This window comes from Trichomycterus rosablanca, chromosome 6 (assembly GCF_030014385.1).
Source record: "Trichomycterus rosablanca isolate fTriRos1 chromosome 6, fTriRos1.hap1, whole genome shotgun sequence".
Taxonomy (NCBI): domain Eukaryota; kingdom Metazoa; phylum Chordata; class Actinopteri; order Siluriformes; family Trichomycteridae; genus Trichomycterus; species Trichomycterus rosablanca.
The window spans coordinates 23053086-23072424 of record NC_085993.1 but is presented as its reverse complement, the minus strand read 5'-3'; the positions used below and the strand labels follow the sequence as shown (position 1 = coordinate 23072424).

At 43.5% G+C, this 19339-nt stretch overlaps 1 protein-coding gene across 1 annotated transcript; it reads left to right on the top strand.

Moving 5' to 3' along the window:
• On the top strand, positions 1 to 939 carry LOC134316746 (odorant receptor 131-2-like). Its single transcript, XM_062997175.1, has one exon. The coding sequence runs from the start codon at positions 1 to 3 to the stop codon at positions 937 to 939; it is 939 nt and encodes a 312-aa protein (XP_062853245.1).
• Positions 940 to 19339: the final 18400 nt, after the last annotated feature.

Here is a 19339-nt window from a genome sequence, read left to right as displayed (position 1 = left end):
ATGAACACAACAGACCTACTTTGGACCATGGACAACTATCAGGAAGCTTTCACAAAAAACATTTTCATTGTTTTTTTAGCTGTAATCATTAATTTCATAAATGTGATGTTAGTGATCACTTTCTTTCTAAATCCAGTGTTTCACAGCGAACCCAGATACGTTTTATTCAACAATCTTGTAATCAATGACATCCTTATGATTTGCATATCAGTGTCTTTGTATGTTTTAACATATACAGTCCCTAATTTAAATGTTTCTGTTTGTTGTACACTATTAGCAATAGCATCAACTAGTTTTATGAGCACTTCTTTGAATTTGGCTGGTATGGCATTAGAACGTTACATTGCCATCTGTAAACCACTGCACCACTCACAGATCTGCACACTGAACAGGACCTATATTGTCATCTGTTTGATATGGGGAGTTGGAGCAATTCCTGCATTAGCGGACATCATCATAATTGCTTTAATGAAGCCCTGGTCTTTTTTTAATTCTTTTATCTTCTGTCAACCGATATTTATATACAACACAAAGTATCATACAGAAAAAACAATTGTCACACAGTCCCTGTACTTGTCTGTGGTGTGGATAACTTTGATCTATACTTACGTTAGAGTTTATTTCATAGTCAAAAGATCCTCATCAAGTCATCATCAAAGTTCAGCCAAAAAGGCCCGAAACACAATACTTTTGCACGGTGGTCAGTTGCTCCTCTCTATGTGTTCTTATTTGTCACCTGTCTTGGATATGCTGTTAATTCCACTTTTCCCAACTCATCGATCTAAGATAGCTTTCTTTACCTATCTAATTACAAACATTGTACCTAGGCTCCTGAGCCCCCTAATTTATGGAGTTCGAGACCAGAAGTTTGCAAAATATATCAAAAGCTACTTTACTTGTAATGTGGTTAGGTTAAAGTTTAAATCAGCTGTACAATAGGACTAGATCAAACCAAAGGCTCAAATGTAAATAAAGACTGCCTTTTGATCATTTAAAATATATAGTTTAAAAATGTTTTAATTATGAAACAATCTGCAGGAGACGCGGTGTCCTTCTACCGCTGCTCTATCAGAAGTGTGTTGATGTACTAGCTTGTGATGTGGGGTGCCAACTGTTTTGCAGAGGGTCATGAATACCGCTCAGAATATTCAGTAATTGGCTGCTCACTGCCCTCTTTGGAGAACCTTTTCAGCTATCACTGCCTCAACAATGCAACCAACACACTCAAAGACCCATCACATCCTGGACATCTATTTGATTTGCTGCTCTCTGGGAGACACTTCAGGTCCATCACATCACAGACTAAAAACAGCTTCTATCCCAGGGCCATATGTTTTTAATTCTGGATGAATAAGGTGTTTATGCGCTGAAGTACAAAACAAACAAACAAAAAACAGGCTTCGTTCAGACGCCGGTAGCAGAAGTTTCCTAGTAACAGACTTCAAAAAGAAGCACGGATTTACATTAGAAAAACACAAGCGCTTTTTTACGATAGACAAGATAAAACTCTATATTAACTACAAGCGGAAGATTAACGTTTAAATTATACATGTAAAATATACGTATATAAAAAGTTATTTAGCTAATAGCTACAAACAAACAACTAAGCTACAGTCTCAGCGTGCGCACCTCCGGAAACAGAAAAAGTTTTGAAAAAAAATTTTTTTTTGTTTTTCGTATTTCTGTTCATTTTCAGTGGCACCTTATTCCTATATTTTACTTAAATATATAAAATAATCATATTACATAGAGGAAAGCTGGGTGTATTCACGTGGAAATGTCATAAAATAAACGCCCTTATTGAGGCAGGTGAAAAAGTACAACAGCATGTGATGTTTTTTTTCCTTAAATGGCAAAGTTTATGGAGTTTCATGAAATTGTTTAAGTGTTATTGCCTGATAAAGAAAAGAAACAATTATAATAACTGGTATGAACCCAAAATGTCACCTTTCTAAAGGTTTCTTGATAGTGTTAAATTTTGACTTAAAGCTGATTAGATAGAGAGAAAGAATAAGAAAAAAAGTATGGAAAAAACTGAAATCACTTTGATCGCAAAGCTAAAATGAAACTGATTTCAAAGTAGCAGTGTATTAACACGGAGATTACCCAACTTTGTATAGAGCGTAAACGAAGTATATTGTTCCTGTGACACTGAGCTCCTGTGTGCCACGCTCCCCTCTCCATGAGCACACTCAGCCTCCTGCCATGCCTCTTTTTTGATTGGTCCCTGGCTGCTAATTGCTGGCAGCTGCATCTCGTCTGGGAGAAGAAGCATGGGACATTTAAGGAGCCAGCTTCTTCTCAGACTTTGGGAACTATTGGTCTTTTGTTTGACTTTTTTTTGTGCACGCGGTTCGTTTGGGCTTGGTATGGATTTGTTTCTAGGTTTTGTTAAGTCATGTTTATAGGTTTTGTTAAGTCATGCTAAGTCATGTTTCTAGGTCTTGTTAAGTCATGCTAAGTCATGTTTCTAGGTCTTGTTAAGTCATGCTAAGTCATGTTTCTAGTTCTTGTTAAGTCATGCTAAGTCATGTTTCTAGGTCTTGTTAAGTCATGCTAAGTCATGTTTCTAGGTCTTGATAAGTCATGCTAAGTCATGTTTCTAGGTTTTGTTAAAGCCATGTTACTAGCTCTTGTGTTTAGCTCTCGTTACTTGCTATGTTACTAGCTCTTGTGTTTAGCTCTCGTTACTAGCTATGTTACTACAACCCCTGGCAAAAATTATGGAATCACCACTCTTGGAAGATGTTCTGTCAATTGTTTAATTTTGTAGAAAAAAAATAAATCACAGACATGCCACAAAACTATCATTTTTCAAAATGTCAACCTTCTGGCATTAAGAAACAATAAAAAAAAGAAACAAATATAATAGTTGTGGTCAGTCACAATCACTCAAATCTGAGGAAAAAATTATGGAATCACTCTGTAATTTGCAGTTTAAAAACAAAACATCTGCAGCAGATTAGATTTGCTAATTATTCTTCAGTTTAAAAAGAGTGCTCACACCTCGGAGAGCTGTTGCACAAAGCAGATTGTCATGAATCATGGTTCCAACACAAGATATGTCAGTTGAAACAAATGAGAGGATTATAAAACTCCTTCAAGAAGATAAATCATTGTGGAATGTCGCAAAAGATGTTGGTTGTTCCCAGTAAGCTGTGTTTAAAATCTGGACCAAGTACAAACAAAATGGGAAGGTTGTAAAAGGGAAGCATACTGGTAGACCAAGTAAGACATCAAAGCATCAAGATAGAAAACAAAGCAATATGTCTTGAAAACAGAAAATGCACAACAAAACAAATGAGAAACAAGTGGCCGGAAAGTGGAGTCAATGTCTGTGACTGAACTGTAAGAAATCACCTAAAAGAAATGGGATTTACATACAGAAAAGCCAAACAAAAGCCACCATTAACACCTAAAAAGAAAAGAACAAGGTTAAAGTAGGCTAAAGAAAAGCAATCGTGGACTGTGGGTGACTGGATAAAAGTGATCTTTAGTGATGAATCGCGAATCTGCATTGGGCGAGGTGATGATGCTGGAACTTTTGTTTGGTGTCTGTCCAATGAAATTTATGAAGATAACTGCCTAAAGAAAACATGTTAATTTCCACAGTTGTTGATGATATGGGCCTGCATGTCGGGTAAAGGCACAGGGGAGATGGTCTTCAATAAATGCCAAAGTCCACATTGAAATTTTGGACGCTTTTCTTATTCCATCAGTTGAAAGGATGTTTGGTGATGATGACTTCATTTTTCAAGATGATAATGCATCTTGCCATAGGGCAAAGGACGTGAAAACTTTCCTTCAAGAAAACAGATAATGTCAATGGCATGGCCTGCAAATAGTCCGGATCTCAATCCATTTGAAAATCTCTGGTGGAAATTGAAGAAAATGGTCAATGACAAGGTTCCAACCTGCAAAGCTGATCTGGCAACAGCAAGAGAAAGTTGAAGGCAGATTGATGAAGAATACTGTTTGTCATTAGTTAACTCCATGCCTCATAGTTTAAACCATTATAAAAGCCAGAGGTGGTGCAACAAAGTAATAATGGTGGAGTGTTCTAATGATTCCATAATTTTTTCCTCAGATTTGAGTGATTCCATATTTTTTTCCTCTACTTGATCTAAAAAAAAGCAATTGTGACTGACCACAACTATTATATTTGTTTCTTTTTTTATTGTTTCTTAATGCCAGAGGGTTGACAGTTTGAGAAATGATAGTTTTGTGGCATGTCTGTGATTTCTTTTTTTTTCTACAAAATTAAACAATTGAAAGAACATCTTCCAAGAGTGGTGATTCCATAATTTTTGCCAGGGGTTGTAGCTCTTGTGTTTAGCTCTCGTTACCTGCTATGTTACTTGCTCTTGTGTTTAGCTCTCGTTACTAGCTATGTTACTAGCTCTTGTGTTTAGCTCTCGTTACCAGCTATGTTACTAGCTCTTGTGTTTAGCTCTCGTTACTAGCTATGTTACTAGCTCTTGTGTTTAGCTTTTGTTACTAATAAATTCTTAGTTTGTGTGCATCTCTGCGTGTGTGTCCGCCCCTTTTGTCTCATTCCGTAGCCCCCGCGTGACATAATAGTTCCCCCACTCAGGACGCAGCGAGATGTTTTTTGTTTCAGGGTTCCCAGAATTTGACTCCATGGAGTTCCCTCAGACCTTCCCGATCTGTAGGCCAGCTCCCTATGATGGAAGCGACCCTTGGGTCGAGGGCTTCCTGCTTCAGAGCCAGCTCTACCTGCAAGACCTTCTCGACCATCAGCCTTCTGAAACACAAAAGGTGAGAATGGGCTAGGCAGCTCTGGTCTGAGAAGGGAGCTGAGCTGTTTGAGGGCCTCATGAGAGCCAAATTTACAGGCAGGAATCCTTATGAGTTTGGTTTAGGGGAGTTTACTAAACCTCCCGTACCCATTGGAGACGCTCCACGCAGCAAAGCGCCCACTGCAGCTTATACCTGGCATCCAGTGCCTGCTGGGGATGTGAAAATTCTCCCAGTACCCACTGCCGATGTGGTCCGGGTGCCAGTGCCCGCTACTAATGCTCGTGACTGTCCCACATCCATGTTAGGATCCAGTCAGGATCGTTTGTTTAGTGATGCTTCTTGTAGTGACCCCAAGGGCTCCAGGGGTCTTTCGGTTTGTTAGCTCCAGTTCCAGGTACTTAGGTTCGGGTCAGTCCTCTGCCGGTTTCGTTTGTTTCATTGTCTCCTAGTCAGTCTAAGTGTTTATCTGCTCAGATATATCTCCGTCCTCTGCCAGTTCGGTTGGTTTCTGGTTCATCAGGGTCCAAGCAGCTGATTCAAGACACCTCACCAGGGTCCAAGCAGCTGATTCAGGACACCACTTCAGGGTCCAAGCAGCTGATTCAAGACACCTCACCAGGGTCCAAGCAGCTGATTCAGAACGCCACTTCAGGGTCCAAGCAGCTGATTCAGGACACCACTTCAGGGTCCAAGCAGCTGATTCAAGACGCCTCACCACGGTCCAAGCAGCTGATTCAGGACGCCTTACCAGGGTCCAAGCAGCTGATTCAGGACGCCACTTCAGGGTCCAAGCAGCTGATTCAGGACACCACTTCAGGGTCCAAGCAGCTGATTCAAGACGCCTCACCACGGTCCAAGCAGCTGATTCAGGACGCCTTACCAGGGTTCAAGCAGCTGATTTAGGACGCCACTTCAGGGTCCAAGCAGCTGATTCAAGACGCCTCACCAGGGTCCAAGCAGCTGATTCAGGACACCACTTCAGGGTCCTTGCAGCTGATTAATGACATTTCTCCAGTGTTTTCGCAGCTGACTCCAGACGCCTCTCCAGGGTCCAAGCAGCTGTCTCAAGGAGTTTCTGAAGGATTTTCGCAGATGACTCCAGATGCCTCTCCAGGGTCCAAGCAGCTGATTCAAGGAGTTTCTCAAGGATTTTCGCAGCTGATTCCCGACGCCTCTCCATGGTCCTCGCAGCTGATTCAAGGAGTTTCTCAAGGATTTTTGCAGCTGATTAATGACATTTCTCCAGTGTTTTCACAGCTTATTTCAGACGCCTCTTCTCAAGGGTCCTCGCAGCTGACTCCGGACGCCTCTTCTCAAGGGTACTCGCAGCTGACTCCGGACGCCTCTTCTCAAGGGTCCTCGCAGCTGACTCCGGACGCCTCTTCGCCAGGGTCCTCGCAGCTGACTCCGGACGCCTCTTCGCCAGGGTCCTCGCAGCTGACTCCGGACGCCTCTTCGCCAGGGTCCTCGCAGCTGACTCCGGACGCCTCTTCGCCAGGGTCCTCGCAGCTGATTCCGGACGCCTCTTCGCCAGGGTCCTCTCAGCTGACTCCGGACGCCTCTTCGCCAGGGTCCTCGCAGCTGACTCCGGACGCCTCTTCTCAAGGGTCCCTGCAGCTGACTCCGGACGCCTCTTCGCCAGGGTCCTCGCAGCTGACTCCGGACGCCTCTTCGCCAGGGTCCTCGCAGCTGCCTCTGGACGCCTCTTCTCCAGGGTCCTTGCAGCCGACTCCGGATGCCTCGCAGCTGAAGCTGTGCTTCCAGTCAGCGTCCCCCGATGGCGCTTTTGTTTTCCAGTCGGCGCCCCCTGATGGTGCTTTTGTTTTCCAGTAGTGCCTTCAGGAAGGGGGGCTTCTGTGACACTGAGCTCCTGTGTGCCACGCCCCCTCTCCGTGAGCACACTCGGCCTCCTGCCATGCCTCTTTTTTGATTGGTCCCTGGCTGCTAATTGCTGGCAGCTGCATCTCATCTGGGAGAAGAAGCATGGGACATTTAAAGAGCCAGCTTCTTCTCAGACTTCGGGAACTATTGGTCTTTTGTTTGACTTTGGTTTGTGTGCGTGGTTCGTTTGGGCTTGGTATGGATTTTGTTTCTAGGTCTTGTTAAGTCATGCTAAGTCATGTTTCTAGGTCTTGTTAAGTCATGCTAAGTCATGTTTCTAGGTCTTGTTAAGTCATGCTAAGTCATGTTTCTAGGTCTTGTTAAGTCATGCTAAGTCATGTTTCTAGGTCTTGTTAAGTCATGCTATGTCATGTTTCTAGGTTTTGTTAAGTCATGCCAAGTCATGTTTCTAGGTCTTGTTAAGTCATGCTAAGTCATGTTTCTAGGTCTTGTTAAGTCCTGCTAAGTCATGTTTCTAGGTCTTGTTAAGTCATGCTAAGTCATGTTTCTAGGTCTTGTTAAGTTATGCTAAGTCATGTTTCTAGGTCTTGTTAAGTCATGCTATGTCATGTTTCTAGGTTTTGTTAAAGCCATGTTACTAGCTCTTGTGTTTAGCTCTCATTACTTGCTATGTTACTATAGCTCTTGTGTTTAGCTCTTGTTACTTGCTATGTTACTAGCTCTTGTGTTTAACTCTCGTTACTAGCTATGTTACTAGCTCTTGTGTTTAGCTCTCGTTACTAGCTATGTTACTAGCTCTTGTGTTTAGCTTTTGTTACTAATAAATTCTTAGTTTGTGTGCATCTCTGCGTGTGTGTCCGCGCCTTTTGTCTTGTTCCGTAGCCCCCGCGTGACAGTTCCAACAAATAGTAAAAGGGCAATGCATTAGTGGTGGTAAATTCAGTTCATTTTATGGACTCGGGTTAATAATAATCACTCAGTAATGTGATCCGGTTCACTTGGGTCAGTTGCGTCAGTTGTACTGACATTCTGATTGCGATTGATTTACTACATGAAAATGCATCCAAATATCACTCGTACTCCGTGCACTCATCTTCTGTAAATACATCCCTCTCTCTTAATTCTCTGTCAGTGACAAGTTGACACTTTTTTTTTTTCAAGTGGAATCTTGATCATGCGGGAGAGGGGGGTGGACTCACCTACCAATCAGATGGGTAACTTACTGATATTTTGTGGATACCACTAATGATTTGTTTTTTAGCTGCATCTGATGCTAACAGATATATACAAGTGGTTATTAAAAAAATACAAATATATTTTACACAACTGTTTGTTTTTTACAAAGACATGAGTCTGGTGTGGTAAAACTTAAGTGGCCTGTACAGAGCCCTGACACTAACCACATTAAACATTTTTTAAACTAATTGAAATGTAAATTGTAAACAATGTCATTGTTTAATGGTGTATATAAGCCATTAAACATTTTCGAAATTAATTGAAATGTCAATTGTGAGCTATGCCACATAGTTTATGAAGATAGATAGTATTCACTCCTCCCAATAGTTTTTTAATGTTGTTCATAATTAAGTAATAGTTAAAAATGTTCAATTTATGACTTTCTGTAGTGTTTTTATACTTTAAAAAAAGAACAAAACAAAAAAAGCTCTCCAGAAACCCCTGAAAAACCCCTAAATAAAATACTTCTAAGACTGGATTGTGAGTAGAAAAAAGTTTAATCTTTTCTGCAGAGAAGGATCACACAGACTGAGTCTCACACAGAGGCTCCGTGTGAGGCTCCGTATGTGATGATAACTGATAAATTATACATCTTTTAATGCTGTTGTCAGTGACCTTGTAGGACAGTGAAAGTGTCCAAAGTTAACACAAAAGCTGGTCCAAATCAGCTAGAACTGAGTTTTGGAGGTCATACAATGCAATTGACGCACTTCGTATCATGTACACATCCTACATTCTATTGTAGCAGTATTCTTGAAATATGACTACTGGCAAAAATGCTCTAAGTAAATTTAAGCAATAGAACACGAGAGGGAGTGTGTTATCGCGAATAACATCACGGCTGTGATTCGGTCGGAGGCACGAGCCGAAGGCGAGTGCCGTAGATCATCACAGCCGTTATGTTATTCGTGATAACACATGACCTCAAGTGTTCTATTGCTTTTATACAACAGTTTTCACAAAATAAAGAAAGAAAATAAATCAAAGAAGCCCTAAATTTAATAATAAATATGCTTTAATATTGACAATACCTTCCGCCAAAAAGTAGTTCCACAACCAATATAAAGTTTAACACTACAAAGCAGACATTCCAAGTTGCAAAAACTCATTTCAGGGAGGTAAGAACAACAACAAGAAAAAGGTAAGAACCTCCGAAGGGAAAAAAAGAAATAAAAAAACCTCTTGCACACACCAGAGGATATACGGGTGATAACAGAACTCTTAGAAGCTGCTAACTGGGCTATTATGCTAACTGTTCGCATTACAAACAAATTAAAGTTCCCTACATAGTGCACTAGAATGTGTATCAAATCACGGATTTATGTTCGCTACACAGTGCACTAGATAGTGAATTAGACAATTGGTTATGTTCCCTATACAGTGCGATAGATTGTATATCAGATCACGGATTTAAAACGTGGTTTTAAACGTGGATTCTGGTCTTAGATTACATTTTGTATGGTGATCTAAAACACGTGATGAATATAGAAAAATAGAGAAAATCAAGAGGAGAGAAATGTTTTATTGCAAAGTATACATCAAGCCAAATTTATTTGTATAGTGCTTTTTACAATAGACATTGTCTCAAAGCAGCTTTACATTCAGGGACCAAAAAACCCTCATAGACTGCAACAGTGGCATGGAAAAATGTTGTGGAATACCCAACAACAAAAAATAAATAAATTATCAAATCCAGAAGTTCAATAGAAAAGTTAAAGTTAGAAATACAATCAATAAACCAAGCTAGCAAAGGTGCCCTCAACAGGGACTTGTCCTTCTTGGGTGGCCAAAATAATAATTTGGATTAATGACAATAAGATTAAATGAAGTAGATATGTAAAATACAATCACCTGTAACACATTTTATAACAAATAAAAAGCATAAAGAAAGTAGAGTTTACCATTCTCTATCGTTCACTCTGTGGTAGAATAAAGTCTGTTGGTGAGTTCTGCACATTGTGAGTACATTCACTGCAGATTCACATCACATACAGCTTTCTAGCAGAAACAGTATTGTTGGCATGGCAGCCTCAAGTGGGTGAAAAGGTTAATGCAAGAACAACATTGGGGTGAAAAAAGAAAAAAAAATGTGAGTGTGATTGCAGTTTAACCGACACTTGACAGTAATGCAATAGCTAATTTCTTGGCAAATGCTAATGTATTGCTAGATGGTTCCCAAGGTGTCCTTATTGGTGGTCAAGGTTTTCTCAGGTGGTTGCTAAGGTATAGCCTGATAGTCATTTCCTATGATGATGCCAAGTGGTTGCTAAAGTGTTTCTAGGTGGTTGCTATGGTAGCTACTTAAATGCTTATGTGTTGTTAAGCAGTTGCTAAGTTGTTGCATGGTGGTTACTTAGGTGCTATGTACTTTCCATTGTGACATAGCAACCCTTTAGCAACTAATCTATTAGCGTAGCAACTGAGCAACAGATTAGCTAAGTTGTTGCTAGATGGTTGTTAAGGTTTTACTAGTTAGTTGCCAAGGCGTATCTGGTAGTTACTAGCTGTAACTAGACAGTTGCCAAGGTATACTGCAATATTACCCTTAAGATTGCCAATATGTATTTTAAAATTACCAGTGTAGCAAGAGGGGTTTTGTATTGATTCCACCTAAATTGCTCTCCTGCTGAGGATGACGTGTAGGTACTTTAAATTGCTGGGGGGTCTTTTCTCATGCTATATGTATGGTCAGTGGTTGGCTACCTGCTGGTGCACTTCCTGTTGTTTCCACTTCCGGGGCATCCGATTCCCGTGCCGGCGGCGTTCAGCGTGGCTGAATTTGGCTTCGTATCTCTTGGCGAATCGCTTCTCGTGGGCTCGTGTTTGTAGTACCGGTGCTGTGTTGCTGTTTTCTCCGCGTCTCTGTTGGTGCAGTTTCGCTTTCAGTAAAGTGTTAATAGCGGCCGTGTTGCACTACTGTGACTGCTGTAGCTGTTGTGTCTGCTGGGTCAGTATTTTGACTCTTACTGCGGAGGATCGCTGTATTCTGCCTGGATCGTGTTGACTTGTTTCCAGTTCCCTGCAGTGCTGCTGTTTTGCCTACATTACTGTTTTGTTTGAAGTTTCTGTTGCGTTACTGTTGTGTCTTAATATTTTGTTGGTTTTGTTTTCCTTTACTTAGTTTAAGTGTATGTTGATCTGTGATTTATTTCATTGGAAGGGCTTGGTGCCTCCTTCTGTCTTTGGTGTATGTGTATTTTATATTTTTGTCTTTTGTTTGTGTGGTGTGAGGGGACTGCCAGAGACAAGGGATCCCGTGTTCACCTCATTGAGAGAAAAGCAAGAGAGATAAATTTCCTTGGCCTCTTGAGTTAATAATTATTATTGGTTTTCCCCCCTCCACCACCTGTTGTGTTTATAATTATTTGTTTCTCTTTTTCTCTGGCTGGACAGGAGCTGTGGGCCAAAACGGGAGGCAGACGGACTTTGGTGGTGGAATCCCTTTCACTTGTCCTGCAGTCTAGCGCATGTTGGGTGTTATTGAGGTGTGCGGTGTGATCACGTGTGGTGTGTAGTGTAGGAGATTCCCTTACTCCCATATTTTCCTCTGCCATGGTAAGCCCTCAGCCCTGTTCCTTCTGCCTTGGTTTTGTCTTTAAAGTATAAATGGACCCATAAAGTATACTAATTGTGTCTGTGTCTCAGAACGTGGCTTGTCCTGTGTGGAAACTTTTGTAAACAATTGCTAATAAAATTGACTAAGTGTTGGAAGTACGTCTCTGGTCTCCAAGTGTGTTTGAACCTGGGTGTCTTTCTTTTGGGGCCTTAAGTGCCTGTTATATTTCCTAGGGGTGAACTCATTTACGTCCACTCTGTCACATTCTGGCGTTGTCGGCAGGATTCACTTTTGAGAACCAGAGACGTAGGGTCCTTTTTATGTTTATGTAGCAATTTTGGTTTTAATAGGTTTTTGAAATTTTGTTCTATTCGAGGCAAAACAGCAGCATTTGTTTGAGGGACTGGATAATTTTTTAACGTTATTAATCTGAGTTTTGGTGCAGCTTGCCCTTTGTTGGGTTGGAGGAGGATATACAGCAGCTCAGAAACCTAGTGTTGCAGCTTAAGGCTGACAACGAGTGACTACTTCAGGAAAGGGCTACTGCTTTAACTGATTCTGGTGCAGCTACCCCAGCTGCTCCTGTTTTGGTAAGTAATGTCCCACCTGTTGGTGCTAGTGCTGATACAGAGCGTCTTGTGGTAGTCCCTCGGGATCAGAAGTGCCCACTATTTAATGGTAAGACTGGGATTGGTATAGTGGAATGGATAGAGGAGATACAGGTTTGTATGAGGGCCCATCACCTGTCTGTAGCTGATCAAGCTTTCTTTATTTTTGATCATTTAGAAGGGGAGGCCAGGGGAGAGATAAAGTATCGCCCTAGTGCAGGGAAAGGGGACCCAGCTAAAATTCTAGCCATTTTAAAAGATCTCTATGGTTGTTCCAAATCTTATGTTACATTACAGCAGGCCTTTTTCTCATAGAAACAGCAGAAAGGGGAAACATTGCAGGAGTTTTCTTTAGCTTTAATGGCTTTAATGGAATCTGTAGAGCAGCATGCCCCTGAGGGAATGCTAAATGTAGGGGTTTTACTTCAGGACCAGTTTGTAGAGCATGTTTTAGATGGCGCTCTCCATAGAGAGTTGAAGCAGTTTGTCCGCCAGCAGCCTACTGCTACACTGTTAGAGGCACGAGCGGAAGCCATTTGGTGGGAGAGGGAGGGGTTGCCAGGGGTGCTAGGGGGCATAGTTCTTCTCTACCATCTGCTTTTGGTCTGCAGTATGTTGTGCAGGGAAGTTCCTGCCTAGCCCCTTCAGATATCTCTCAGTCATCAGAATTGGGGGAGTTGAAGGACATTTTGAAGCATCAGCAGGAGCAGCTTAATCAGTTAACTCGAACTGTTGACTCTTTACAGACCTCCTTGGGGCCTAGTCATCCTCCTCACCAGGGGCATGTCATCTGTCGAAGATGCCAACAGCTAGGTCATTTTGCACGGGAGTGTGATAGGGAACATGTTTTCCCTCCTCCTAGGGTTCTGCCTCAGAACACAGCTAGATCTCGCTCTTCCCATCAGCCGGAAAACTGAAGCCCACTGAGCTGCAGGGCCACAGCTCAGGTGGGGTGTCTTTAGGCTCAAGGGCAGGTATGGTGTCTAGGTTAATATCATCCTGTCCAGTAATTGATGTCTCAATTGGTGGTGTTATTGTTTCCTGTTTGTTAGATACTGGTTCCATGGTGTCTACAGTAACAGAGAGTTTCTTTTCTCAGCAGTTTGAACCTTTGGGTCATGATCATCTCCAGTCTTGTCATTGGTTGCAGCTTCAGGCAGCTAACGGGCTTGATATCCCATATATAGGTTCTAGAACTGTATCTAGAACTGGATGTCATGCTATGCAGTAAGGTGATGCCTCGCTGTGGGATCCTGGTTGTGAAGGACCCTCCTGGTGCTTCGTTTGCAGTCCCTGGTGTCTTGGGGGTGAATGTTATCAGCCAATGTTATCAGGAGCTTTTTGGGTTACATGGTCCCTCTTTCTTCCATTTCCTTTCAGTGGCGCAGGCTCCTGGTCCGGTTATTGAGGCTTTGCAGCAGTGCCATCAGTCTGTGGCCCAAGATCCTAGAGACCCTATGGGTACCGTAAGGGTTCGAGGCACTCGGGCGTTGCGTATACCTGGTGGTGTGATAAAATTGGTTGCTAGCACTTGACCAGAGCTATCTTTTGGCCGGTCTGCACTTTTTGAACCTTCTGAGGCTGGTCTGCCAGCAGGTCTGTTGGCATCCCTCTGTCTTGTCCAGGTTGTTAGAGGCACGGTCTATGTTCCTATGGGAGGTTAGGTCTCTCTTACAGAATTACAGTTCAGTTTTTTCGGCCCATGAGGGTGATTTGGGTTGTACGAACCTCATAGCACATGACATTCATTTGTTGGATAACGTTCCTGTGCGGCAGAGGTGTAGACGTATTCCTCCATCAGAGTACGAATTGGTGAAGGCCCACATTGATCAGCTTCTTGAGGCCCAGGTAGTGAGAGAGAGCAGTAGTCCTTATGCTTCCCCTATTGTTCTAGTTAAAAAGAAGGACGGGAGTTTACGCATGTGTGTGGATTATCGTCTGCTTAATAGCAAGACGCGCAAAGACGCTTTCCCTTTGCCCCGCATTGAGGAGAGCCTGGATGCACTTTCTGGAGCACAGTGGTTCTCCACTTTAGATCTGGCCAGTGGATATAATCAGGTCCTAGTGGCAGAACAGGATAAGTCCAAAACTGCTTTTTGTACACCATTTGGTCTATTCGAGTGGAATCGGATGCAATTTGGGCTTTGCAATGCCCCAAGTACTTTCCAGCGGTTGATGCAATGGATGTTTGGGGATCAGCAGTATCAGTCACTGCTTCTTTATCTTGACTATGTCATTGTGTTCTCCTCTTGTTTCCCAGCACTTGGAGCGGTTGGAACTTGTACTTGGGTGCCTCCAATAAGAAGGTTTAAAGGCCAAGTTGGGTAAATGTCTACTGACCCTGCTAAGATTGAGTTGGTAGCACAGTGGCAGCGTCCCCTTAATGTGTCAGAGCTGCGCTTCTTTCTAAGTTTTGCCAGCTATTACAGGCGCTTTGTAGAGGGATTAGGCACAAAGGCTAAGAGGGGTTCAGGACAGGTCCTAGGGACAGCTTGGACTCCTCACTGTGAGCAGAGTTTTGAAGCTTTGAAGGCAAAATTGGTTTCTGCTCCAGTCCTGGCCTACGCAGATTTTTCACAGCCTTTTATTTTGGAGATTAATGCCAGCCACAGTGGCCTTGGGGCTATGCTGTCTCAAGGGCGTGAGGGTAGTGTCCAGCCGGTAGCTTATGCCAGTCGAGGTCTTCGGCCCCCTGAGTGAAACATGGTGAACTATAGTTCCATGAAGTTGGAATTTCTTACACTCAAGTTGGCCATGACTGAAAAATTCCGTGAGTACGTCTGGGGGCATAAGTGTGTGGTGTTCACCGATAATAATCCTTTGAGCTACCTTCAGTCTGCAAAACTGGGAGCCACCGAGCATCAATGGGCTGCACAACTTGCGGTTTTTGATTTTGAAATCAAGTATCGTTCGGGCCGCAGTAATAAGAATGCAGATGCTTTGTCCTGTCAGTATCTGTCAGGTCCCAGTTTAGCCGAGCATGTTGTTCCAGGTACTTCAGTTCCTGTGTCTGTCCAACAGGTCTCACAGGTGGACCCCATGGTGATTGCAACTCAGACTATGGTCTCTGTGTTTCCAGGCAATTCCTTTTTGGACATCCGTTCCTTGCAAGATGCAGATCATCTTCTCAGAGAGGTTCTGGTGTTTTGGCGGAAGCAAGTTCGTCCCTTTTCCACAGAGAGACGTCAGGTCTCTAGACCAGCCATGGCACTATTGCACCAGTGGGACCGGATGGTGGAGAGAGAGGGGTGTTATATCACCGAGTGTTTCGTTCAGATGGGGGTGAGGAGAATTTCCAACTCATTTTGCCTGCAGTTCTTAAACAGGAGACACTGAAACACTTGCATCAGGAGCATGGCCACCAGGGTATTGAGCGGATCACGGGATTGGTAAGGCAGCGTTGTTATTGGCCGGGGATGTTTAAGGACATCAAACGGTGGTGTCAAGAGTGTGAGCGGTGTCAAGTTGCCAAAGATTCAGGGCAGGTACCCCACAGTTTTATGGGACATCTGCTGGCATCTAGGCCAAATGAAATCTTGGCTATTGATTTTACGGTGTTGTAACCATCCCGTAATGGGTTGGAAAATTTTCTCGTAATGACTGACGTGTTCAGTAAATATACGGTAGTGGTTCCCACTCGCGATCAGCGGGCTTCGACGGTGGCACAGTTTCTGTTGATGGAATGTTTTTTTAAGTTTGGTGTTCCAAGCCGTATCCATTCCAACCAGGGTAGGCGCTTTGAAAGCGCTCTAATGCAGCAGTTTTGTTGTTTATATGGGGTAGAAAGGTCACGGACGGTCCCATACCATCCTGCTGGTAATGGACAGTGCGAGCACTTTAATAGAACATTTCATAACCTGTTACGTACCCTGCCAACCTCCCGGAAGCAGGACTGGGCGTCAAATCTGCCACAGGTGGTCTTCTGCTACAATACCACCCCTCATCAGGGCACTGGTGAGTCTCCTTACTTTTTAATGTTTGGCCAGGAACCTAGAATCCCCATAGATTTTCTGTTGGGTCAGGTACAGGATCCTGTACCTGGAGAAATCCAGGACTGGGTGGTGGAGCACCAGGCCAGGCTTAAGTTGGCGTTCAAGGGAGCTTGTGAGCCGTTGTTGGTAGCGGCTGGTCGCCGGAAGGAACAGCATGATCAGCGGGTTCGGGATGCGTCCTTACAGAAAGATCAGTTGGCTTACCTCCAGGACCAAGATTCAGGATGTATGGAGTTCCATAGTCTATCGTGTGCTGAGAGCTCCTCTTGGTGAAGAAGCGGTTTACACTATTGCTCCAGTGGATGACCTACGTAAGGTACAGCATGTTCATCGTAGCATGTTAAAGGTTCGGGTTCAGAAAGAGGCCCCAGTTCTTTTCCCTATGGCTTCCCCTCCACCAGCTCCAGTGGCACCTGTGGACACTTCCAGTGATGGTGACCTATGGCTGTTGGTATCGGAGAACATACCATCTACTGTAACTGTCCCGAGCATTTCTAGTCCCACAGGGCCCTCTACGGTGGCACCAGTGGAAGACTGTCAGATTCCAGATGCACACGTTGTGCAAGGGAGACCTCAGTCTTTGGCTCCGTCCTTGCCTTTAGAGGGTCCATCTTGCTCTAGCCTGTCATCTTTGTGTCGGACTGTTCGTTCAACGGCTGGTCAGCATTCTAATGTTCATCATCTTCCCCGCTCTGCTGGTAGTATACTGTAGATAACGTGGCAGGTGAACCAAAAGGGTTGGTGTCAAATGCACAGTCAGCCCTGTTTAGACCTTGGTGTTAGTCCTTTCAGTTCAGCTCATCGTCGGACCGACGATGCAAAATGGGGGGGGGGGGGGTTTAGCAGGAGGGGTTTTGTATTGATTCCACCTAAATTGCTCTCCTGCTGAGGATGACGTGTAGGTACTTTAAATTGCTGGGCGGTCCTTTCCCATGCTATATGTACAGTGGGGTCAAAAAGTATTTAGTCAGCCACTGATTGTGCAAGTTCTCCTACTTAGAAAGATGAGAGAGGTCTGTATTTTTCATCATAGGTACACTTCAACTATGAGAGACAAAATGAGAAAAAAATAATCCAGGAAATCACATTGTAGGATTTTTTAAGAATTTATTTTTAAATTATGGTGGAAAATAAGTATTTGGTCAATAACAAAAGTTCAACTCAATACTTTGTAACATAACCTTTGTTGGCAATGACAGAGGTCAAACGTTTCCTTTAAGCCTTCACCAGGTTTGCACACACTGTAGCTGGTATTTTGGCCCATTCCTCCATGCAGATCTCCTCTAGAGCAGTGATGTTTTGGGGCTGTCGCTGGGCAACACGGACTCCAAAAATTTTCTATGGGGTTGAGGTCTGGAGACTGGCTAGGCCACTCCAGGACCTTGAAATGCTTTTTACGGAGCCACTCCTTCGTTGCCCGAGCGGTGCGTTTGGGATCATTGTCATTCTGGAAGACCCAGCCACGTTTCATCTTCAATGCTCTCACTGATGGAAGGAGGTTTTGGCTTAAAATCTCACGATACATGGCCCCGTTCATTCTTCCCTTAACACGGATCAGTCGTCCTGTCCCCTTTGCAGAAAAACAGCCCCAAAGCATGATGTTTCCACCCCCATGCTTCACAGTAGGTATGGTGTTCTTGGGATGCAACTCAGCATTCTTCTTCCTCCAAACACGGCGAGTTGAGTTTTTACCAAAAAGTTTCATCTGACCACATGATATTCTCCCAATCCTCTTCTGGATCATCCATATGCTCTCTGGCAAACTTCAGATGGGCCTGGACATGTACTGGCTTAAGCAGGGAGACACACCTGGCACTGCAGGATTTGAGTCCCTCTCGGCGTAGTGTGTTACTGATGGTAGCCTTTGTTACTTTGGTTCCAGCTCTCTGCAGGTCATTCATCAGGTCCCTCCGTGTAGTTCTGGGATTTTTGCTCACCGTTCTCATGATCATTTTGACCCCACGGGATGAGATCTTGCGTGGGGCCCCAGATCGAGGGAGATTATCAATGGTCTTGTATCAACAGCTCTTTGGTCTTGGCCATGGTTGAGTTTGGAGTCTGACTGTTTGAGGCTGTGGACAGGTGTCTTTTATACAGATAACAAGGTCAAACAGGTGCCATTAATACAGGTAACGAGTGGAGGACAGAAGAGCTTCTTAAAGAAGAAGTTACAGGTCTGTGAGAGCCAGAAATCTTGCTTGTTTGTGGGTGACCAAATACTTATTTTCCACCATAATTTACAAATAAATTCTTTAAAAATCCTACAATGTGATTTCCTGGATTTTTTTTTCTCATTTTGTCTCTCATAGTTGAAGTGTACCTATGATGAAAATTACAGACCTCTCTCATCTTTCTAAGTAGGAGAACTTGCACAATCAGTGGCTGACTAAATACTTTTTGGCCCCACTGTATGGTCAGTGGTTGGCTACCTGCTGGTGCACTTCTTGTTTTTTCCACTTCCGGGGCATCCGATTCCCGTGCCGGCGGCGTTCAGCGTGGCTGAATTTGGCTTCGTGTCTCTTGGCGAATCGCTTCTCAACGATTACAAGCCTCGTGGGCTCGTGTTTGTAGTACTGGTGCTGTGTTGCTGTTTTCTCCGCGTCTCTGTTGGTGCAGTTTCGCTTTCAGTAAAGTGTTAATAGTGGCCGTGTTGCACTACTGTGACTGCTGTAGCTGCTGTGTCTGCTGGGTCAGTATTTTGACTCTTACTGCGGAGGATCGCTGTATTCTGCCTGGATCGTGTTGGCTTGTGTAACGCAGGGGCAAGGACTAGACAAAGAGGGGCGGACACACACGCAGAGATGTTAACAAAACTGAAGTTTATTAATAAGAACTGGACAAAATAGAAAACAAAAGACGTAACAAACCAGACTAAAACAAGGCGAAAAACAGCTAAACAAGACTTAACAAGGCTAAACAAGATTAAACCTAACTAAACACAGCTAAACTAGAATAACTAAGCTAAACAGGGCAAACAAGGCTAACAAAGCAAACAGGGCTAACTAGGCTAACAAAACAAACTAGGCAAACAAGGCTAGGTAGGCTAATAAGGTGAACTAGGCTAACTAAGCTAACAAGGAACAGAAACACAACATACCAATAAACAGGAGCAAGGAACATGGAGCAAAACCAAACCGCCAGAGTCACCGAAATCAAAGCACAATAACCCCTGTTGAGCCTTTCCCCAGCTCACCTCTTATGCTTACTGAAATGAGAGGCAGCTGGAGCTAATTGGCTAAGAGAACCAATGGAAAAAACAAAAACAAAAAGGAGGTCCTGGACCCTGAGGGATAAATTCAAAGTCATTAAAAAAGTCCTGAGGCAGGCATGACAAGAGTGTCAGA